The sequence below is a fragment of the Mandrillus leucophaeus genome, unplaced genomic scaffold (assembly GCF_000951045.1).
Source record: "Mandrillus leucophaeus isolate KB7577 unplaced genomic scaffold, Mleu.le_1.0 Scaffold172, whole genome shotgun sequence".
Lineage (NCBI taxonomy): Eukaryota > Metazoa > Chordata > Mammalia > Primates > Cercopithecidae > Mandrillus > Mandrillus leucophaeus.
This window is the reverse complement of record NW_012101721.1, coordinates 1,650,968-1,676,422: the sequence shown is the minus strand read 5'-3', so window position 1 is coordinate 1,676,422 and position 25,455 is coordinate 1,650,968. Positions and strand designations below refer to the sequence as shown.

The 25,455-nt window shown below is 39.7% G+C and overlaps 1 protein-coding gene across 1 annotated transcript in view; it reads right to left on the bottom strand.

The window, feature by feature from the left end:
• Window positions 1–25,455, bottom strand: part of DLAT (dihydrolipoamide S-acetyltransferase) — a 45,043-nt gene that overhangs the window by 11,144 nt on the left and 8,444 nt on the right. The window contains exons 6-11 of the mRNA XM_011976999.1: window positions 22,880–23,067; window positions 20,928–21,081; window positions 16,777–16,844; window positions 15,098–15,190; window positions 14,354–14,461; window positions 9,142–9,257 (exon numbers count right to left, since the gene is read on the bottom strand). Coding sequence (XP_011832389.1) covers window positions 9,142–9,257; window positions 14,354–14,461; window positions 15,098–15,190; window positions 16,777–16,844; window positions 20,928–21,081; window positions 22,880–23,067 — 727 coding nt within the window. The remainder of the gene's footprint in view (window positions 1–9,141; window positions 9,258–14,353; window positions 14,462–15,097; window positions 15,191–16,776; window positions 16,845–20,927; window positions 21,082–22,879; window positions 23,068–25,455) is intronic.

Genomic DNA, 25,455 nt, shown 5'->3' with positions numbered 1-25,455 from the left:
CCCCAACTGAAGTTCACAAGCTGATGGATTTTATCCATGGTCTCCTTGGGGTCTGTGTAAGGGCCCCTGCTACTGTTCTGTAATCGAGAAAAAGTTAAGGCTTCACATAAAGGCACAGCTCTGCCTCCAAAGAACTCCAGCTCTCTCTAGGCACAAGCTCCAAAAAGATCAATGGGTACCAAATCCCCCAATTTGCCTAAGTTGGCTGGAGAAGGATTTTGTCACTTGCAAAAAAACACAGGGACCTGCTCTAATAAAAATACAGTGTATGACTCATTAATTACCACAGGACTCTAGCCAAGGTATCACACAGCAAATACTGCTTTCTTGATTAAATTATTACAATATTGCTTGTTCCGTCATCCTCCCTTTGAGACAGTAAGGATAGTGTTCCCTATATTGTTTACCACTGAATCCAGTAAAGAGTACATGTTAAAAAAATGCTGAATGAGTATATGAACAAGTAAATGAATGGTGTTTGGTTAGAATTAACAGACAATCTCAATCCCTTCATCTAAGTATAGAAATATCTTGATATTGCAGGTTCAGTTCCAGAACACCAAAATAATACTGCAATAAAGCGAGTCACATGAATTTTCTGATTTCCTAGTACATATGAAAGTTATGCTTAACACTACACTGTTGTCTACTAGGAGTGCAATAGCATTATGACTAACAAAAAACCAATGTATATACCTTAATTTAAAACTACGTTATTGCTAACATATGCTAAAAGGCACCTGAACTTTTAGCTAATTGTAATTTTTTTGCTGGTAGAAGATCCTGCCTTGATGTTGATGGCTGCCGACCGATGAGGATTATGGTTGCTGAAGACTGAGTGGCTGTAGCAGTCTCTTAAGATAACAATGAAGTTTGTCCCACTGATTGACTCTTCTTTTCACAGAAGATTTCTCTGTAGCATGCAGTGCTGTTTGACAGCATTTTAACCATGGAATTTCTTTCAAAACTAGAGTCAGTGCTCTCAAATCCTGCAGTTGCTTTTTCAACTAAATTCATAGGATACTCTAAATCCTCTGTTGTAATTTCAACAATGTTCACAGCTTCTTTACCAGGAGTAGATTCTAGTTCAAGAAACCACTTTCTTTTCCTCTCCATAAGAAGCAGCTACTCATCCATTCAAGTTTTATCATGAGATTGCAGCAATTCATTCCCATCTTCAGGCTCCACTTCTAATTCTAGTTATCTTGCCATTTCTACCAACATCTGCAGTTAATTCCTTTACTAAAAAGTCTTTGAACATCTCAAAGTTACCCACGAGGGCTGGAATCAGCTTCTTCCAAACTGCTGTTAATGATGGATCACTTTCAGAAGGTTTTCAATTTACTTTGCTCAGATCCATCAGAGGAAGCACTATGTATGGCAACTATAGCCTTAAAATAAATTTCTTTTTTTTTTTTTTTCCTGAGATGGAGTCTTGCTCAGTCGCCCAGGCTGGAGTACGGTGGTGCGATCTCGGCTCACTGCAAGCTCTGCCTCCTGGGTTCACGCCATTCTCCTGCCTCAGCCTCCCAAGTAGCTGGGACTACAGGCGCCTGCCCCTACACCCGGCTAATTTTTTTGTATTTTTAGTAGAGACCAGGTTTCACCGTGTTAGCCAGGATGGTCTCAATCTCCTGAGCTCGTGATCCACCCGTCTCGGCCTCCCAAAGTGCTGGGATTACAGGCGTGAGCCACCACACCCGGCCAAATAAATTTCTTAAACAATAAGACTCAAAAGTCAAAATTACTCCTTGATCCATGGGCTACAGCATGGATGCTGTGTTAGCAGGCATGAAAATAACCTCAATCTAGGCTGGGCGTGGTGGCTCACACAATCCCACAACTTTGGGAGGCTGAGGCAGGCAGATCACCTGAGGTCAGGAGTTTGAGACCAGCCTGGCCAACATAGTGAGATCCAGTCTCTACTAAAAATACAAAAATTAGCTGGGCCTGGTGGCAGGCACCTGTAATCCCAGCTACTTGGGAGGCTGACGCAGGAGAACTGCTTGAACCCGGGAGGCTGAGGTTGCAGTGAGCAGAGATCGTGCCACTGCAGTCCAGCCTGGATGACAGAGTGAGACTGCATCTCAAAAAAAAAAAAAAAAAAAAAGAAAAGAAAAGAGAACTTCAATCTTGTACATGTCCATCAGAGCTCTTGGATGGGCAAGTGCATTGTCTACAAGCATAAATTTTGAAAGGCATCCTTTTTTCTGAGCAGTAGGCCTCAACAGTGGGCTTAAAATATTCAGTAGACCATGCTGTAAACTGTCATCAGGCTTTGTTGTTCCATATATAGCATAGGCAGAGCAGATTTAGAATAATTCTTAAGGGCCCTAAGATTTTCAGAATGGTAAATGAGCACTGGCCTCAACTTGAAGTCACCAGCTGTATTATCTGCTAACAGAATCAACCTGTCCTTTGAAGCTCTAGAGCAAGGTATGGACTTTTCCTCTCTAGCTATGAAAGTCCTGGATGGCATCTTCTTCCAATATAAAGCTGTTTCATCAATTATCTTAGCTATATCTTCTGAATAATTTGTACTTCACCCTGTACTTTTATGTTATTATGGCCTCCTTTCCTTCAACCTCATGAACCAACCTCTGCTAGCCTCAAACTTCTGTTATGCAGCTTCCTCACCTCTACTGGCCTTCAAAGAATTGAAAAGAGTTACGGCCTTGCTCTGAATGCTTTGGCCTAAGGGAATGCTGTACCTGGTTTAATCTTTTATCTAGACCACTCAAAACTTTCTCCGTATCAGCAACAAGGCTGTTTCACTTTCTTGTCATTCATGTGTTCACCAGGATAGTACTTTTCATTTCCTTCAAGAACTTTTTCTTTGTATTCACAAGTTGGCTGTTTGGCACAAGAAGCCTAGCTTTCAACCTATCTTGGCTTTTGACATGCCTTACTCATTGAGCTGAATCACTTCTAGCTTTTAAAGTAAGAGACATGAAAGTCTTCCTTTCACTCAAACACTCAGAGGCCATTGTAGAGTTACTAACTGGCCTGATTTCAGTTTTATTGTGTCTCAGGGAATAGGGAGGCCCAAGGAGAGGGAGCGAGACAGAGGAACAGCTGGTTGATAATTCTATCAACCAGTCAGAACACATGCAAAATTTATCAATGAAGTTTGCCATCTTATATGGGCATGGTTCATGGGGCATCGAAACAATTATAATGGTAACATCAAAGATCCTTGATCACAGGTCACCATAACAGATAGAATAATAAAGTTTGAAATACTCTAGGAATTGCCAAAATGTGACACAGAGACAGGAAGTGAGCACATGCTGTTGGAAACATGGTGCCATCAACTTGCTTGACAGAGGATTGCCACAAGCCTTCAATTTATAAAAAAGTTCAATAAATCAAAGTGCAATAAAGTGAGATCTTACAAGTAGATGGCTCTCACTTCACACCCACACAGTAACAAGTATTGATGAAGACATAAAGAAACTGGAACACTTATCCACTATTGGTGGGAAGGTAAAATGGTGTAACTGCTTTGAAAAATAATGTACAAGTTTCTCTAAAAATTAAACATATTTTTACCCTATGACTCAGATATTCCATTCCTAGGAATCTACTGAAGAAAAATAAAAATACATGTCCACACAAATAATTGTATGTAAATATTCATAGTAGCATCATTCATAATAGCAAAAAACTGGAAAACAAATGTTAATCAACTGGTGAATGATAAAGAGGTACACTGAATACGATTAAACACTATTCAGCAAGAAAAAAAATAAACTACAGATACATGCTACAACACAGATGAGTCTCAGAAACATTTCGCTAAGTGAAAGAAAGCAAATGCAAAAGACCACATATTTTATTATTCCATTTCTTTTTTTTGAGACGGAGTCTCACTCTGTCACCCAGGCTGGAGTGCAGTGGCAGGATCTCGGCTCACTGTAAGCTCCACCTCCTGGGTTCACGCCATTCTCCTGCCTCACCCTCCCCAGTAGCTACAGGCGCCTGCCACCACGCCTGACTAATTTTTGTATTTTTAGTAGAGACGGGGTTTCACTGTATTAGCCAGGCTGGTCTTGATCTCCTGACCTCATGATCTGCCCACCTCGGTCTCTCAAAGTGCTGGGATTACAGGCATGAGCCACCGCGCCCGGCCTATGATTCCATTTCTATAAAAGGTCTAGAAAATACAAATCTATAGATTCAAGCACTAGAACAGATTGCCCAGGGGCTGAAGGTGAAAATAAGAATTTACTATAAATAAGCATGAGTGATCTTCTGCGGGTGATGGAAATTTCTAAAATAAGATTGTGGTAAAGACTGCATAATTCCGTACCTTCAACAAAAATCAAGAAATTGTACACTTAGAGCAGGTACATTTTATGATATGTAAGATGGCAAATTAAAGTGTTAAAAAGTGTCAACATGCAGCCAGGCACAGTGGCTCATGCCAAAATTCCAGCACTTTGGGAGGCTGAGGCAGGCAGATCATGAGGTCAAGAGATTGAGACCATCCTGGCCAACACAGTGAAATCCCATCTCTACTAAAAATACAAGAATTAGCTGGGTATGGTGGCGTGTGCCTATAACCCCAGCTACTCAGGTGGCTGAGGCAGGAGAATCGCTCGAACCTGGGAGGCGGAGGTTGCAGTGAGCCGAGATAGCACCACTGTACTCCAGCCTGGCAACAGAGTAAGACTCCACCTCAAAAAAAAAAAAAAAAAAAAAGTGTCTATATGCTGGCACAGGGGAATTAAAGGAATATTAAAAAAAAAAAAAAAAAACCTGCCTCTATCTAGATTTTAAGTATCCTGTATTTATATTTAAGGAATATAAATTCCTTGAATGTTTGCTGCTGTGACAATCATCATGGTGGCCATAGCATGGAAAAGGAATGCATCTAAAAGCAAGGAACAGGAAACCCCAAACAGCATCCTAAAAGGAGATAACTGAACGGTATGTTCAGTAACAGTGGCTAACTCAGAATAGCACAAGAAGAGGGGTTTAGAGAGGTACAATAGTTAAAAATAGGCCTTGAATGTATTACTGAAGACTGTCAATGCCTTAAGCAAGCTATTTCTGCCAGGCTCCAGAAAACTCTCCGTGAGTCAGTAATATGAATAATGCTGAAAACAGGAAGACTAATTTAAAGTCTGTTTAGTGGGATGAATGGTGGCCCTCCAAAAGATAAGTCTTTGTCCTAATCCCTGGAATCTATCAATGTGACCTTATTTGGAAAAAGGTCTCTGGAGGTATAATTAGGATCCTGAGACAAGATCATCCTGTATTATCTGAGTGACCCTAAATCCAATGCCAACAGTCCTCCTAAGAGAAGAGAAAATACAGACACAGAGGAGAAGGCCATGTAAAGATGGAAGAAGAGACTGGAGTTATGCAATCACAAACCACTAAATGCCTAGAAACACCAGAACTGGAAAAGGCAAGGAAGGATTCTTCTCTATAGTCTTTGGAGGGAATGCATTGCCCCTGCTGAAACGCTGATTTCAGACTTGTTTCCAGAACTGTGAGAGAATAAATTTGTTTTAATTCATCAATTTTGTGGTCATTAATAATGGTAGCCCTAGAAAACTATACAGTTTATAAAGAATATTATATGCCCAGATGTTCTCCAAGAGAAGAATGACCAAGGAAAAGTTAGAACCAAGAGTTTACCCAATAGGTTTGATCAGATTAAGAAATGGTTTAATGGTTTCTGAAACTCTCCTCCTAGCTTGTGGAGTTTCAGAAAGAATTCACATGTACATAGAAAACTAGCCTTCCCTAAAGCAATTATTAAAATCAATTAGGTTAGCATTCATGGTATAATACATGTCTTAGTCATACACAATTATTTTCATAGGCATACAAATATTAACACTGGACACACACATACTCTAAAAAGATTAACCAGGCCGGGCGCAGTGGCTCAAGCCTGTAATCCCAGCACTTTGGGAGGCCGAGACGGGCGGATCACGAGATCAGGAGATCGAGACCATCCTGGCTAACACGGTGAAACCTGGTCTCTACTAAAAATACAAAAAAAAATTAGCCGGGTGAGGTGGCGGGCACCTGTAGTCCCAGCTACTCGGGAGGCTGAGGCAGGAGAATAGCATGAACCCAGGAGGCGAAGCTTGCAGTGAGCTGAGATCGCACCACTGCACTCTGGGGACAGAGCAAGACTCCGTCTCAAAGAAAAAAAAAAAAGTTAACCAAATATAGATTTATATTTATTTGTTATTTTTTGAAATGCAGTCTCACTCTCACTCAGGCTGGAGTGCAGTGGCGCGATCCTGGCTCACTGCAACCTCCACCTCCCAGGTTCGAGCAATTCTCCTGCCTCATCTTCCCGATTAGCTGGGACTACAGACGTCCACCACCACACCTGGCTAATGTTTTTTTGTTGTTTTTTTTTTTTTGTATTTTTAGCAGAGAGAGGGTTTCGCCATGTTGGCCAGGCTGATTTCAAACTCCTGACCTCAGGTGATCCACCTGCCTTGGCCTCCCAAAGTGCTGGGATTACAGGTGGGAGCCACCTTGCCCAGCCCCAAATATGGATTATTTGTGCTATAATCAATTTGGGAGGATGATGTTATGTGTGTGTATGTAGGAAGCGCATAACAAAGCTACCTTTTTTTTCTCTCTAGTCCCAAGACTGGAGCTAAAGCTAAATATTAATGTTCTTTAACAGGAAGTCAGTCAATAAAATAAATGAAAAACTCATAAAAGGCAACAGAAAAATATTTGGAAATCTGCAGGTAAATAAATACCAGAATAAACAATAGTTTAAAAGTTGTGTTTAAGGGCCAGGCATGGTAGCTCACGCCTGTGATCCCAGCACTTTGGGAGGCCAAGGTGGCAGATCACCAGGTCAGGAGTTCAAGAACAGCCTGGCCAATATGGTGAAACCCCATCTCTACTAAAAATACAAAAAAATTACCTGGGAGTGGTGGCTCATACCTGTAATCCCAGCTACTCGGGAGGCTGAGGTAGGAGAATTGCTTGAACCTGGGAGGCGGAGGTTGCAGTGAGCCAAGATCGTGCCACTGCACTCTAGCCTAGGTGACAGAAACAGACTCTGTCTCCCCAAAAAAAAAAAAAAAACCGTTGTGTTTGCCTCCTGGGAACTGACCTCTTATTAAGGGAACAGTATTCCAACCTAAATTTAATATTAAAAATTTTTTTTTTTTTTTTGAGGTAGAGTTTTGCTCTTATCACCCAGACTGGACTACAATGGCACAATCTCAGCTCACTGCAACCTCTGCTTCCTGGGTTCAAGCAATTCTCCTGCCTCAGTTTCCCAAGTAGCTGAGATTACAGGCACGCACCACCACGGGACCCAGCTAATTTTTGTATTTTTACTAGAGACAGGGTTTCATCATGTTGGCCAGACTGGTCTTGAACTCCTGACCTGAAGTGATCCACCCGCCTCGGCCTCTCAAAGTGCTGAGACTATAGGTGTGAGCCCGGCCTTAAAATATGAATAAATATTAGTAAGTGTGGTATAATATATACTTGGGTCTTTGTTCCCATGTTGCCAGTTCCTGTCATAGAGACCCTAAAACTGGAATTTCCTGAGTGATAGGAGTATCTTTTGTTATTTATAACGAGCCCCTTATATAATAAGCTCCATTGTGGATATTTACGGCAGGATCCCTGCGTAACCTCGGGACAGGGCCAGTCACTAGAAGGGTCAAAATGACTAGAGGATTAGAGAGTTGGAACTTTTAGCTCTACCTACTGACCTAAGGGACAGGGGAGGGAGATGTAGGCTGGAGATCCTGGAGATCAAGCTCTACAAAGACTTTTTTTTCCCCTTTCCTTTTTCTCCCCAGCCCCCTCTATCAAGACTCTTCAACAAGATTTAATGAGCTTCCAGTTGCTGAACTGTGGAAGTACTGGAAGGGTAGTATGCCTAGAGAGGATACGGAAGCTCTGCACCACCCCACCTCATACCTCGCCCTAGCCATCTCTTCATCTGGTGTTCACCCGTATCCTTTGCAATATCCTTTATAATAAACATAAGTGTTTCCCTAAATTCTGTGAATTGTCCTAGCAAGTTAATCAAACCCAAGAAAGAGGTCACAGGAACCAGTTTGTAGCCAGTCAGTTACAAGTATGAGTGGCCTACACTTTTGACTGGCATCTGAAGTGAGGGCAGTCTTGTAGGACTGAGCCCTCAATCTTTGGGATCTGACACTATCTACAGGTAGACAGCACCAAAATTGAATTTAATTGAATTAGAGGAATTCACTACAGAATTCACTGCTTGGCTGGTGTGTGGGGAAACCCTCCCCACCCCTGCCTCTACTCATCTGGTCACAGAATTGGTGCTGTGACTGTGTGACAGTAGAGTACAAAGGAAAAAAGTTTGTTTGTTTCCTTTCAGAATAAGAATAACATAAAAGCATCTACACATTAGAAAACGAATAGGCTTAGGAGTCAGAATCTTAGTTCTAATCACAGTCCTAACACTAACTTATTAACTCGGGCAAGTTACTTAACTCACTGAGCCTCAGTTTCTTCATCTAGAGATGGAAGTGAAAGCACTTATATCATAAGGTGGTCATGAGAATTAAATGAGATAAGAGACACAATGAGTACCATACTACTCTATACCATCATAACATTAACAAGTACTCGTTTTAATTTTGCCCCTGAAGCTCAGGAGAACTCATGGGTGAATGAAAATCATCAATTTAACCCTACTTTGTGACAGTCATTATCAACTTAATTACACGTATTTGTTCACTAATCTCCCTTTGCTGAACTCATACAAAGAATCTACAGCCTTTACAAGCTAAATCCAGCAGTATCTCAGGCTGGGCACAGTGGCTCACACCTGAAATCCCAGAACTTTGGGAGGCCAAGGCTGTAGAACTGCTTGACCCCAAGAGTTCAAGACCAGCCTGGACAACAGAGCAAGACCCTGTCTCTTTAAAAAATAAATAAAAAACAACAACAAAAACAAGGTTGAAAATTGGAGCCAGAAAGGAAAAAAAGTAAAAAGCAGTATCTCATAAATATTTTTGTGTTGTTTTCAAGTTGTTTGACCTATGTAAGCGATCTGCCTCTCTGTATTCCATTTATCCTTATCCCCTCAACTCCTATTCACATATTAAGTAAGAAAACTAGTGATGGATATATATCATCCCCAGTTATACTTACTGTCTTATAACTGTGTCCATCCAAGAAGAATTTGCTTCGGGAACTTTTAAACATGCCAAAGCTGAAGCTTTTATGATGAAGTCATTGACAGAAATTTTGCTTCTCCCTTCTAAAATCTGGAAAGACAAGAACAACTGTAGTTTCCTTTTTTTTTTTTTAAATTTTAATTTTAAGTTTCAGGGTACACGTGCAGGATGTACAAGTTTATTATATAGGTAAACATGTGCCATGGTGGTTTGTTGCACCTGTCAACCCATCACCTAGGTATTAGGCCTCACATGCATTAGCTATTTTTCCTAATGCTCTCCCTCCCCGGACAACTGTAGTTTCTAAATTCTCTCACCAAAGAGTAAAACTGTATAATCTTGAGAAAAGGAGGAGGAGAAAGAGAATATACAAATACCCTGAGGTAGAAAGAAACAAATGAAACCAAACATTGGTTCCTTCATCTTTTTAAATGCAGACTCTTACAGCTGTTTTCTGGTAAGTACTGCTTTAGCATATCCCATAAGTTATGGTATATTATGTCATAATTTTCATTCATCTCAACAATAACAAAATTTGGTTCTTTGAAAAGATCAACCAAATGACAACCACAATGATAAATGTTTAGTTAGACTGACCAAGAAGAGGAGAGAAGACCAGAATTCCTAAAATTAGGAGTGAAATAGGGGACACTACTATCTACCTTACAGAAGTAAAAAGAATTATAGGGAATACTATGAACGACCATACAGACATAAGCTACCAAAACTGAACCAAGGAGAAACAAAAACTCCGAACAGACCTATAACTAACAAAGAGATTGAACTGGTAATTTAAAAACTACCCACGTAGAAAAGCTTAGACCCAAATGGCTTCATCAGTATTCTACCAAACATTAAACAAGAATATCAATTCCTCACAAATTCTTTTAAAGAAAAATCAAAGAAGAGCAAGAAACACTTCCCCACACATTCTATAAGACCGGTATTAGCCTGATACCAAAACCAAAGATGACATTAGAAGAAAAAAAAAAAAAAAACTACAATAATCTCTCACGAATATAGATGTAAAAATCTTCAGCAAAACGCTAGCAAATAAAATCCAGCAATATATAAAAAGGATCATTCACCATGATCAAATGTGATTTATCCCAAGAATGCAAATTTCCATTAACATCTGAAAAATCAATTAACGTAATAATGTCCTAATAGAATACAGGACAAAAAACACATAACCATCTCAACAGACACAGAAAAAGCATTTGATAAAATTCGCATTTGATAAAATTCAATACCCCTTTTCATGATCAAAACACTCTTACTAACTAGGAACCGGAAGGAACTTGCTCAACCTGATCTAGGGAAACCTCACAACTATTTAATGATCAAAGACTTATTCTCCCAAAGATCAAGAACAAGACGAGATGTCCACTTTTGCTACATCTATTCAATATTGGCTAGAGGTGCCAGCCAGAGTAATTAGGCAAGAAAGGAAATAAAAGGCATACAAGTCAAAACGGAAAAAGTACAATTATCTCTATTTGCAGATAACATTATCTTGTTTACAGAAAATCCTAAGAAATACACTAAAAAACTGTAAGAACTTCAGCAAGTTTGCAGGATACAAGGTCAATATAGATCCCATTCCAGCAGGCATACAAAAAGAAAGATCAATATAGAAAAATCAATTGTTATCTCGATTGATTGCTCAGAGTCAGTTATACATATAACTCCTTTTCTACTCTTTCCCCACTTCTCACTAGTATAGCTGACTAGTCTTAAAAAAAAATCAATCATACCTTTATATAGTAGCAATGAACAATCTGAAAATGAAATTTAGAAAACAATTCCACTTAGAGTAATATTAAAAAGAATAAAATACCTAGGAATAAGTTTAACAAATGCAAATTTAGAGTGCATAACTTACACTCTGAAAAACTATAACAAATTGTTAAAAGAGACTGAAGAACACTCAACTAAATACAGGGGCATCTACATGTTCACGGTTGAAAAGACAGTATTCTTCGGATGGCAACACTTGCCAAATTGATCAGCAGACATATCCAATCAATCCTTATCAAAATGTTAACTGGCTTCAATGCAGAAATTTACAAGCTAATCCTAAAATTCATTTAGAATTGCAAGGGACTCAGACAAAACAATCTTGAGAAAAAAGAACAAAGACGACTCGCATTTCCTGATTTTACAACTTATTACAAAGCTAAAGTAATCAAGACTATGGTACTGGCATAAGGGTATACAGAGATTAATGGAATGGAATTAAGAATCTGGAAATAGGCCAGGCACAGTGGCTCATAGCTGTAATCCCAAACTTTGGGAGGCCGAGGTGGGTAGATCACTTGAGGTCAGGAGTTCGAGACCAACCTGGCCAACATGGTGAAATCCTGTCTCTACTAAAAGTACAAAAATTAGCCAGGCATGGTGGCTCATGCCTATAACCCCAGCTACTTGGGAGGCTGAGGCACGAGAATTGCTTGAACCTGGAAGGTGGAGGTTGCAGTGAGCCACGATCACGCCACTGCACCCCAGTCTGGGCAGAGTGAGACTCAGTCTCAAAAATCGGCACAAGACAAAGATGCTCTCCCCCTCACCACTCCTATTCAACACAGTATTGGAAGTTCTGGCCAGGGCAATCAGGCAAGAGAAAGAAATAAAGAGTATTCAAATAGAAAGAGAGGAAGTCAAATTGTCTCTGTTTGTAGATGACATGATTGTATAGTTAGAAAACTCCATCGTCTCAGCCCAGAATCTCCTTGAGCTAATAAGCAACTTCAGCAGTCTCAGGAAACAAAATCAATGTGCAAAAATCACAAGCACTGCTATACACCAATGACAGACAAACAGCCAAATCATGAGTGAACTCCCATTCACAGCTGCTACAAAGAGAACAGAATACCTGGAATTAATTTTGACAAGGATACCAAGATAAATATTCGATGGGGAAAGATGGTGCTGGGGTGAAAGAAACCAGAAACCTAGGAATACAACTTACAAGGGATGTGAAGGACCTCTTCAAGAACTACAAACCACTGCTCAAGGAAATGAGAGAACACAAAAACAAATGGAGAAACATTCCATGCTCACAGATAAGAAGAATCAATATCATGAAAATGGCCATACTGCCCAAAGTAATTTATAAATTCATTGCTATCCTCATCAAGCAACCATTGACTTTCTTCACAGAATTAGAAAAAAACTACTTTAAATTTCATATGGAACCAAAAAAGGGTCCATATAACCAAGACAACTCTAAGCAAAAAGAACAAAGCTGGAGGCATCATGCTACCTGACTTCAAACTACAATACAAGGCTACAGTAACAAAAACAGCATAGTACTGGCACCAAAACAGATATATAGACCAATGGAACAGAACAGAAGAACAGAGGCCTCAGACATATCGCCACACATCTACAACCATCTGATTTTTGACAAACCTACAAAAACAAGAAATGGGTAAAGGATTCCCTATTTAATAAACGGTGTTGGGAAAACTGGCTAGCCATATGTAGAAAACTGAAACTGGACCCCTTCCTTACACCTTATACAAAAATTAACTCAAGCTGGATTAGACTTAAATGTAAGACCTAAAACCATAAAAACCCTACAAGAAAACCTAGGCCATACCATTCAGGACATAGACATTGGCAAAGACTTCATGACTAAAACACCAAAAGCAATGACAACAAAAGCCAAAATTGACAAATGGGTCGAATTAAACTAAAGAGGTTCTGCACAGCAAAATAAACCATCATCAGAGTGAACAGGCAACCTACAGAATGGGAGACAATTTTTGCAATCTATCCATCTCACAAAGGGCTAATATCCAGAATCTACGAGGAACTTTAACAAATTTACAAGAAAAAAACAAACGACCCCATCAAAAAGTGGGCAAAGAATATGAACAGACACTTCTCAAAAAAAGACATTTATGCGGCCAACAAACATATGAAAAAAAGCTCATTATCACTGGTCATTAGAGAAATGTAAATCAAAACCACAATGAAATACCATCTCACACCAGTCAGAATGGCGATCATTAAAACATCAGGAAACAACAGATGCTGGAGAGAATGTGGAGAAATAGGAGCGCTTTTACACTGTTGGTAGGAGTGTAAGTTAGTTCAACCATTGTGGAAGACAGTGTGGCAATTCCTCAAGCATCTAAACCAGAAATACCATTTGACCCCGAAATCCCATTACTGGGTATAGACTCAAAGGATTATAAATTATTCTACTATAAAGACACATGTACACGTATGTTTACTGCAGCACTGTTCACAATAACGAAGACTTGGAACCAACCCAAATGCCCACCAATGATATGCTGGATAAAGAAAATGTGGCACATATACACCATGGAATACTATGCAGCCATTAAAAAAGGATGAGTTCATGTCCTTTACAGGGACATGGATGAAGCTGGAAACCATCATTCTCAGCAAACTAACACAGGAACAGAAAACCAAACACCGCATGTTCTCACTGTAAGTGCGAGTTGAACAATGAGAACACATGGATGCAGGGAGAGAAACACCACACACCAGGACCTATATATAGGGGGACGAGGGGCTAGGGCAGGGATAGCATTAGCAGAAATACCTGATGTAGATGACGGGCTGATGGGTGCAGCAAACCACCATGGCACGTGTATACCTATGGAACAAACCTGCACGTTCTGCACATGTACCCCAGAATTTAAAGTATAATAAAACAAAACAAAACAAAAAATAACAAGATCTAAAAAAAAAAATCTGGAAATAAAATTCTCACATATATGATTAATTTTGACAAGGATACCAAGATAATTCGATGGGGAAAGATGGTGCTGGGATGAAAGAATAAATGTCCACATGCAGAACAATGAAGTTAGATTCCTATCTCACACTACCTACAAAAAATTAACTCAAAATACAGCAAAGACCTATATAAGAACTAAAACTATAAAACTGTTACAAGGAAACATAAGTATAAATCTTTATGACCTTAGACTAGGTAATAGTTTCTTAGATATAATACCAAAAGCACAGAAGAAAAAAATAAAGTGGACATAACCAATATTTAAAATCTTGTGCTTCAAAGGACAAGATCAAGAAAGTAAACACCAGCTGGCATACTGTAACAAAATACATAGACAAAAATATAAATGTTTGGTGGGGAAAGACAAAATTTTTGTAACTTAGAAAGTTGGAATTTTCAGACCTTTTACCTTATTAAGTTCTTTCCGTACCAACAAAACTTCTCCCATATTTACATCTATAGAAAGGTAATAATGAGGTATGGTTTGCTTTGATTGCATTAATCGCTGTGCAATAACCTGAAACCAAAGAGATTTAAATAAAATCATCTTGAGTTAAGACCTTAACTAATTCAGGGCTCTGTTTGTCTCTTCACCTTACTCTCTGGTAATACTTACCTCAAGCATTATTATAATTGAAAGACGGAGGACTCTGCCATAATATAACACCTCCTAGGTTTTTTTTTTTTTTTTTTTTTGAGATGGAGTCTTGCTCTGCTGCCTAGGCTGGAGTGCGGTGGTGCGATCTTGGCTCACCACAACCTCTACTTTCCAGGTTCAAGCAATTCTCCTGCCTCAGCCTCCCGAGTAGCTGGGACTACAGGCATGCGCCACCATGCCCAGCTAATTTTTGTATTTTTAGTAGAGACGGGGTTTCACTATGTTGGCCAGGTTGGTCTTGAAGTTCAGACCTTGTGTTCCACCCACCTCGGCCTTCCAAAATGCTGGGATTACAGGCGTGAGCCACTGCACCTGGCCCTTCTAATAGAACAAATGGATTCAAGTATTCAGCTGGCCAAAACTTCCCTTAAAGTAATCGTCTAATATTCCCAACTTAAAAAGCCTCTGTTAATGTGTTAAAACTATGGAAGCAACTAAACAACTAGAGTAAAGATGCCCCTAATAGCTGATTCCAGATGATGGTAATTCTCTTACCCGACGAATGTTGCTAATTGGGATATCTGTGAAGACACCTGTAGGAACTGGTGCCATTCCAGGACCTGTGGGAGGCACAACAGCTGCTGGAGCCTATGGGAGGAAAGAAAAAGTTCTCAGTAACTATGGCTCAATCTTAGCATAAGTACCTGGAAAAGACTGCCAGTGACTATGCAGTTTTTTTTTTTCTTTTTTTTGGAGTCAGGGTCTTGCTCTGTCACCCAGGCTGGAATGCAGTGGCTCAATCATGGTTCACTGCAGCGTCAACCTTCTGGGCTCAAGCAGTCCTCCCATCTCAGCCCCTAGAGTAACTGGGAATACAGGTGCACGCCACCATGCTCAGCTAATTTTTTTGTATTTTTAGTAGAGATGGAAATTAGCCATGTTGCCCTGACTAGTCTCAAACGCCTGGGCTCAAGTGATCCACTCACCTTGGCTTCCCAAAGTGCTGGGTTTACAAGCATGAGCCACCATGGCCAGTCTAAAAACTAAGCTTTATACAATAGCTATTTCTGTCCCCAGCGAGCAAAAGAGACTTCTGCTTGCTTTAAGAGTTTTAATTTTTTACTTAGAATTCTGAAATCATATTTTAAATGTCATTTTTCTTTGTGTCAGAGTATCTTCAATGACCAGTTTAAGTCAAAATAATTTTGTTTTTGCAAAATTATGTTCAAGAAAAGCAATCGAAGCATTCTTAAATCACAAGGAATAATAAATAAATATAAACAAGTTAATCCATTAACCTAAACAACGTTAAAAAATGGGGATGGGGGCTGGACACGATGGCTTACTTGAGGCCAGGAGTTCGTGACCAGCCTGGCCAATATGGCAAAACCCTGTCTGTACTAAACATACCAAAATTAGCCAGGTGTGGTGGCATGCACCTGTAGTCCCAGCTACTTGGGAGGCTGAGTCACGAGAATCGCCTGAATCCAGGAGGCGGAGGTTGCAATGAGCTAAGATAGTGCCACTGCACTCCAGCCTGGGCGACAGTGAGACTGTCTCAAAAACAAACATACAAAAAAACCAAACACCAAAAACAACTCATTCAACTGTACTTTAAAATATTTTGAAACAGAAAAAAAGAACAAATCTTTTTTTTCAAAGCAAAAACTGATTAACTAGCTCAAAACATAATGTGGAATATGTGTCAAGGTAGTATATTATCTTTGATCTTGTATACAAATGATAGCACACAAATATCTAAATACACTTGGCCCTCCATATCCATAAGTTCTGCATCACTGGATTCAACCAAAGGCAAATCAAAAATATTCCAGGAAAAAAAAGATGGTTACATCTGTACTGCACAAGTACAGACTTTTTGTCCTTGTTATTATTTCCTAAGCAATAAAATACAACTATTTACACATTTACCTTGTATTTAATATTATAAGTAATCTAGAGATGATTTAAAGTATTTGAGAGGATGTGGGTAAGTTATATACAAATACTACACTATTTTATATAAGCGACTTAGGTATTTGTGAATTTTGGTATACAAGGGGGCTCCTGGAACCAACCTCTTATGGGTACTGAGGGATGACTGTATTATTAAACCACTGAAGTTAGAAGAAAACAGTCTTGGTTGAGCTATTTCATTCATAAATAATGTATGAAATAGTCTAACAGGCTGCAGAGACTAACTGCAAAAAAAGTAAGAGCTACACATAACTCACAGGAGCAGCTTTACTAGGCACAAAAGAGTCAATATCCTTCTTGGTGATTCTACCATCTGGTCCTGTCCCTGTAAGAGACATAAATATCACATACATGACGGCGTACCATTGGTTCCCCAAGGAGATCAACACTGTGATCCTAAACTACAAGCGCCTAAGGGTTTACTACCAAAAACATTCTGAAAGGATCACAGCCTTAACCCTACCCCTTAAGGTTCTCCCTATGAATACCAGCTTTTGTCAATTATTAATTTTAATCCACACAGAGTACCAGTGTGTGATCTGGAGTGGGTCTTTTCTTTTTAACTATTGCAAATATTCCTTTATGTATTTCTCTTTTAGAGTTTTATCCAAGTTGTACTTAATTTTTTTCATCTTCCTTACTTTTAAATTGGGAAATGCTGGCATGAAGATAATGCCGAGCACCGTTTATATCTCCAAAAGGGAAATTAACTGCCTCCTCCTGGTTAGCTCCAAAAAACCATTCCTGAGCCATGAAATAGATCATAGATCTCATTTGGGTTCTGGATTTACGTGACCATAAAGAATTCCTTTTGTACAGAATTTACAGGTATAACAATAATTGTTTTGGCAAATCAAGTCAATTTTTTCAACCCAAAATAGCATGAATAACTCTTATCTGCGATTATCTCATCTTTAGAATCATTTATTTCTTATGTGGTCTCTATAATTCATAGCTTTTTCACAGTAGCCAAGGCTCTAAACTGGCCCAGGTTAAAGGAAATGAAGGGAAAAGGTGCAATGTCACACATGAGGAAGGATCTTCAAAGTTCTCTCAGTAGGTTTAATTTTACTTATATTCAATTTCCTCCTTCCTCCCACCTACAGCCTCTTAGGTTTAATTTTGGACCCAAGTAGATAATCTTGACCTTTAATTCTAAGGAGATTCAGAATTTAGTTATTATTATATAATACCTTTTACACTGGCCCACTTCTAGGAAAAAATTTGGTCAAATTGATTCATCTTCCCCCAAGACAGACTTTAAAAAGGACTCTCGTTGTGTGTAGTTCTTCCCAAGTCCTTTCCTTCATTACAAAAACTGAGTTGGCTAGGATTGTATTTCTTTTCACCAGGAGCTCTAGAACAGAGGTAGTAGTACCCCTATTGGATTTCTCTCCTTTATAAAAGACAGAAACCATAACCTCCCCTTACAACCAAGGCTGATCTAGACACCACAGCCCCTCAAGAGGAGGAAATCCACAGTACCGCCTGCCTTATGCTAAGCTTCTGCCACCCACAAGAATTTCCTGACTCAGGCGTTAGTTGAAACCTTTTAAACCCTTTTCCCTATCTCTCTTGGGCGGCACAACAGGCCATCATACAGTAATATGGTATAAAGGGAAGAACACTGGGCTATGGGTAAAAAAAGTAGGGATTTTGTCAAACATAAACTAGATAAATGTTTCATCCATTGCCATAGAGCAACCAAAATGATCTTTTTAAAACACAATCATTTTATTTCACTTCCTTGCTTAAATTTTTCAATGGCTTCCTCAAGTACTTTAAATAAAATTCAAACTCTTTACCATAATCTATAAGATCATGTATGTTCTCATCCCTGTTTTTTTCCAATCTCATCTCCTACTAGACCCTTTGCTCATTATGTTTCATTAACACTGGCCTCTGGTTTTTTTTTTTTCCTTTGAGATGGAGTCTCACTCTGTCGCACAGGCTGGAGTGCAGTGGCACGATCTCAGCTCACTGCAAGCTCGGCCTCCAGGGTTCACGCCATTCTCCTGCCTCAGCCTCCCAAGTAGCTGGGACCACAGGTGCCTGCCACTGTGCCCGGCTAATTTTTTTTGTATTTTTAGTAGAGACGGGGTTTCACCGTGTTAGCCATGATGGTCTCCATCTCCCGACCTTATGATCCGCCCGCCTCGGCCTCCCAAAGTGCTGGGATTATAGGCGTGAGCCACCACGCCCGGCCAACACTGGCCTCTTTTATGTTCCTCAGACATGCTAAACTCTTTCCCATTTCGGACTGTGTACAGCTAGTCTCTCTATCTAAAATGATCTTTCCCCAGTTCTTCACATGGTTGACTGAAACCGCCTCCTTCTTATCTTTCAGATCAAATCAAATGTCACCTCATCAAAAAGATCTCCCAACCACCCTGTCTAAAAGTAGTCATGACTGCACAAATATCCATCCACCCTTTCACTCACTAGTATATCACTGAGTTTCTTTCTTTCTTAGCACTTAAATCATCTTATTAACAAAAATATTATCATTATAGCTAATACCTAGACATGCTTTCTCTGTACAGGCACTGGTTAACTTATTTAAACCTCACAACCATTAAACCTACTGTATTTATATAGAAACCGACACAAAAGGTCACACAGCTAGTATAAGGAGCTGAGGTTCACACCCAAGCATTCCAGCTACAGAGCTCACACTTTTAACCACTATGCTATACTCCCTTTCTGTTCATTTTATTCTTTACTGTTAGTCATATAAGCAACTGAAACTGAAATCTTATCCATCTGATGAACGAGTGTCTGATGCGTAGATGGTATTCGATGGTATTTACCACCTAACTCTGCCTGCATAGTAAGAATAGTGGGATTTTCTTTCCTTCTTTTTTTTCTTAACACTCCTCCTCAGCTCATACCTAAGGGATTTTCCACTTATATCTTTAGTAAGGTAACTAGTATTGCTTAATATCTAATAAATGGTCCTTCTTTGCTTGTCTAAATTCTTTAGATATAATTATTAACCCAGTCCTTTCTCCCTTTAAAAGTTATTCCAACTTACACTGCTGTCCCTGATTCTAATCATATATACATAAAGAATAGGAATATACTACTGAAATGGTACTAAGATGGAAAAAAAAAAGTCTTCCAATATTATAAGAATCTCTAAAGTCCAAAAACTTTACAACATTCTACTCTTGTGTCTTGGGATTGGCTTGCCTTCTAACTACAAGACAGCAAATTGCAGATAGGGGACAACCACTACTGAGCACCCATAACTAGACAACTGGGGAAATAAGCATATTTTTCTTTAGTAATTACAGATGGCAGAGCATCAGAATGGAAGGCAGGATAGGGTAGTGTGAAGAAACAGGCTTTAGAGTTAAACAAATCTAGAGTCACACTGCAACTTTACTATTTAACAGGAAAAAAGAACCCTGAAGAGTCTGAGAGTCTGTTTTCTTATCCAGAAAATAGGGAATGATAATTCTTACTTCAAGAAGTGTTGTGTACATTAAGTATGGTAAGTTAAATGACTGGCACATAGTACTAGCCATCAAACCAAGTTCCAAGAATAATAACTTCCCTCCTTTTCCAAATAAGTACCTTAGTCATCCTACACTAAATTTTAGCTTAGGTTTAACTCAAAAAAACTTACTTAAGCGCCAGGCAATAATATCAATATGAATGACAACAAACATGTATTGAGTACTTATATGCTAGATACAGTTCTAGGCACTTCACCTGTTATAGCTCATTTAACTCTCACAATCTATATGATGTACAATACCTCGGTTTTATGGCTAGAAAAGTAATTGACATAAGGACATACAATTTAAGTAATTCACTGGAAAACAGATTACATAGAAAATTATAAAGCCAGGATGAAACGCTAGGTGGTCTGATTCCAGGCCCCATGCTCTTAACACAAAGCTATATTTTTTCTTTGGGGACAGACAGACAAGTAAGGCATTTTCCCTTGCCTTCAGGGAGCTCTAGTTCTGTTTTATATGAAGTTTATCATTTTAAGTCATTCCAAATCACCCCAATTTCAAATTTTATTTTGCTTTGCTTATTACTACAGTCAACCTAGCACTAACAGAGGTTTCTTATTACACAATCAAGTCCCATAACCCAATTTTGCTGAACAAGTACATATACTTTCAAACAAGTAGTTTCCATGAAGAGAAGAGGGAAAAAAAAGGTATCTAAAGTATATGGGTAGATTCTAGGCAGAGTAAATAAAGCTCAGTAAAAGTTTCCCTACTCTGTGGTGGCAACAAAAGAACTATTTCTCCCTTCTGATGTAATTATTAACAGTTGTCCCTACTATCCCAGTTACAAGTATGGCTATATATAGTTATACTTGCAAGTCTTAAGGAGGAAATTCAACTAAATTTAACTTTATAACTCCATTCCATAGAAACAGATTTACCTTTTACTTGTGTAAGATCAATCCCTTTCTCTACTGCCAACTTCTTTGCAAGAGGGCTAACAAACACCCTTCCCTTTGGTCCAGCAGGAGTAGCAGGGCAGGGTGCTGAAGGTGTAGGAGCTAAAGGCTGAGGAGTTGGAGGAACAGTGGCCACCTTTTGAAAAAAAATTACAAATTGTTTTAATTCACCACTTCAAAGATTGGTCTGAAAGATTAAAAGTTTACATCTTATTAATAAATTAAAACTATTTTAATTAAATATTAATAACTTTCATCTTTTTTCCAAAGATCATAATGTACTTTTCTCCAGTTTAACCAACATAATGTAGTAATACGAACAGCAAGAACAATATACATCTATGTCAAAGACAGAACAAAGTTACTTTATTCCATAACAACATGAAGAAGCATAGAACTGAATATTGCCAATCAGTGTATAGTATCCTATGGCCTTTCTTCACTTTAATCTCTTACCACTTCTTTATTTGCATTCTTTTACATCACCAACATAATTTTTATTTTTAATTATCCTAACATCTTTCTTTCTTTTATTTTTTTGAGACAGAGTCTTGCTCTGTCACCCAGGCTGGAGTGCAGTGGCGCAATCTCAGCTCACTGCAACCTCCGCCTCCTGGGTTCAAGCAATTCTCCTGCCTCAGCCTCCCAAGTAGCTGGGATTACAGACATGCACCACCATGACCAGCTAATTTTTTGTATTTTCAGTAGAGATGGGGTTTCACCATGTTGGCCAGGCTGGTCTCAAACTCCTGACCTCAAGCGATCCATTCGTCTCGGCCTCCCAAAGTGCTGGGATTACCAGCGTGAGCCACCACACCCAGCCAGCTAATTTCAAAATATAAAATTATGCTGTAAGGCCCCATGTTGAAAAGTATCTTAAAAAATATAGCCAGGTATGGTGGCTTATACCTGTAATCCCAGCACTTTGGGAGGTTGAGGTGGGCAGATCACCTGAGGTCAGAAGTTCATGATCAGCCTGGCCAACACGGTGAAACCCCTTCTCTACTAAAAATAAAAACATTAGCCAGGCATGGTGGCTGGCGCCTGTAATCCCAGCTACTCAGGAGGCTGAAGCAGGAGAATGGCTTGAACCCGGGAGGTATATATAGGCTGCAGTGAGCCAAGATCGCGCCACTGCAAGCCAGCCTGGGCGATGGAGTGAGAATCCGTCTCAACAACAACAATTAAAAAACAAAACCAAAAAAAAGAAATACAACAACAATGCTACTTGCCAGCTTCCCACAAATGTACAGTAGTCACAAATCAACTTTTGTCTTATAGAAATGTTTACCTAGCTTAAACTCACGATTCTAGCATCTGCAGAAGCTTCACTGTCAGTGTTATCTCTGGTTGGAGTTAATGCAAGTTCATGTTATAGTTTATAAAGTATTTTGTGATACAATAAATTCTATACAAAAGAAGTCATGTCAAGGTTCCACTGTATCAGAAATATATGCTTGACCTACTACGTGAATAACAAGAGGATTTCAAGTGACAGAGATTATTCAGTATATTTAATAAAAAACGGGCAATGAAGTGAGCTATGACTGCACCGCTGCACTCCAGCCTTGGCGACAGGGTGAGACTTTGTCTCTTTTAAAAAAAAAAAAAAAGGGCTGGGGCAATGAAGCCTTACTTTCCATAAGCATGATATCTACATCTAAAGCAGAAAGAGAGCATGTCACTCAGCTTTGTTTTCAGCAGGACTCTAGATGGCAGAAAAAAAAAAAGCTACAAGGCCCAAACTATCGACCATTAGGTGAACAATGCAGTACAACAAACACTATAGGTCTCCACAAAGGTTAATCAACTATCTCCCTCCTCAGTCATAGAATCTTAAGAGGTGGAAGGAACCTAGGATATCATCTAATCAAAACTCCTTAATTTAGAGAGAAATAAGGTAAGTGTTTCCTGAATTCTAGAAGCATACCTACCGGGGGTGGGGTAGGTGGTGGTGCTTGTGGTTTTAAATCTGTTACTTCAGTTGGCCTATAGTCAGCAAATGCTGATATATCTGCCTCTTTTTCTACAATGATACAGAGTGGGGTTCCTAGAGGGACATCTCTTGTGCCTTCAGGGACCAGGATTTTTGCCAGATAACCTTCTTCCTGTACTTCAAAACCTTAAATAGAAAGAAAAAACATTATGGGACTTCAGAGATTCCACTATCCCTCCAAACTCATAGCACAGTTTTAAGTAAAATGATTTTTCTCATTCAAGCTAGCTATATAACCTTTTTTGCAACCTATTTAACCTTCTGTGTCTTGGTTTCTTTACCTACAATATGGGGATAATAATAGTGCCAATCTCACAGGGATGTTTATACATTTAAACGGATTTAATATTTTTCAAGTTCTTAGAAATAATACGACCTGGTACAAAATAGCACCTGGTCCAAAGTAAATGATAAATAAATATGTGTTCAATAAAACTATGAAAGATTACAGATAGTGGTTAGTTCTAAAAGTTATCAAAAAATCTCCAAGGACAGCCCCCATGCAGACTCACAAGACTCTAAGATGGAGCTGGAAGTCAGCTATGCTGCTAAAGATAAGAACCACATACGTGCCAAATTAAGGGAGCTACCAACCTAGATATTAATGTTGGATTTCAGCCCTAAAAGCATCTTTGGAACTTTTCTAAGAGGTTATACTTGATATTATACCAAATATTTCAATATGAAGAATTACAGCTTTACTAGGATTTCTATGGTGTTGACAACTTACATTTTATTCAACTACTGCCTTCCTTGCAAAGAACTCAAACATTTCGGATTGCAAAAGTAAAACTAAAAGAAGCCATTGGCTTTCTGTACTGTTGTGCCTCTCTTTGATGAATCCTTCCACTTCCCAATTGAGAATACCCAATAAAAAATATGTTTTAGGCCAGGCGCGGTGGCTCACGCCTGTAATCCCAGCACTTTGGGAGGTCAAGGTGGGTGGGTCACCTGAGGCTGGGAGTTCAAGACTAGCCTGACCAATGTGGAGAAACCCCATCTCTATTAAAAATATAAAATTAGCCAGGCGTGGTGGCGCATGCCTGTAATCCCAGCTGCTCGGGAGACTGAGGCCAGAAAATCACTTGAACCCAGGAGGTGGAGGTTGCAGTGAGCCGAGATCGTGCCATTGCACTGCAGCCTGGGCGACAAGAGTGAATCTCCGTCTCAAAAAAAGGGAAAATATATACATATATATATTTAAGGCTGGGCACGGTGGCTCACGCCTGTTATCCCAGCACTTTAGGAGGCCGAGGTGGGTGGATCATCTGAGGTCGGAGTTCAAGACCAGGCTGGCCAACATGGTGAAACCCCATCTCTGCTAAAAATACAAAAAATTAGCCAGGCATGATGGCAGGCGCCTGTAATCCCAGCTACTTGGGCAGCTGAGGCAGGAGAATTGCTTGAACCCGGGAGGCAGAGAATGCAGTGAGCCAAGATCATGCCATTGCACTCCATCCTGCATCCCGGACGACAGAGCAAGATTGTCTCAAAAAAAAAAAAAAAAAAGGCTGGGAGCAGTGGTGGCTCACGTCTGTAATCCCAGGACTTTGGGAGGCCAAGGCAGGCATATCACGAGGTCAGAAGTTCAAGACCAGCCTGGCCAACATAGTGAAACCCCATTTCTACTAAAAATACAAAAATTAGCCAGGCGTGGTGGCACGCACCTGTAGTCCCAGCTACTCGGGAGGCTCAGGCAGGAGAATCGCTTGAACCCGGGAGGCAGAGGTTGTGATAGGCTGAGATTGCACCACTGCACTCCAGCCTGGACAACAGAGTGAGACTCCATCTCAAAAATAAATAAAATGTTTAAAATGAAAAGGATCCTGGGACACAACAGACTTCAAAGTTCAACCAAGGTAACACTTCTCTAGTGACCAGTCTCTACAGTGACACTGGTATTCAAGTTAAATGGTGAAGCAGAACTATTGTTTCCAAAGTTTCTGTGTTTTTAAGAAACAGAATCCTTTCTTCAAATAAAATTTATGGGGAAGCACAAAATACAAAAAGATAAAAAAGAACTGCTCTACTGGAAGTAAGGGAGGGAGGCAGGGCATTATAAGGTCTTGCTCTTTAATTTCCCCTTTGCCCCAAGGTGCCTTCAAGGAATGATGGGATTTGAAGAACACAATCTGAAAACAACCACAACAGAGGATGCCCAGTACCTCCCATTACATCTTTGGGAAAGGCTTTCCTTTAGTGGTGATTATGAAGCAGAGTGTCCGGGTGCGGTGGCTTATGCCTGTAATCTCAGCAGTTTGGGAGGCCGAGGCAGGCAGATCACCTGAGGTCAAAGAGCTCGAGACCAGCCTGGCCAACATGGTGAAACCCCATTTCTACTAAAAATGCAAAAAATTAGCTGGGTGTTATGGTGCATGTCTGTAGTCCCAGCTACTTGGGAGGCTGAGGCAGGAGAATTGCTTGAACCGAGGAGGCAGAGCTTGCAGTGAGCCAAGATCGCACCACTGTACCCAAGCCTGGGTAACAGAGCAAAACTCTGTCTCCAAAAAAAAA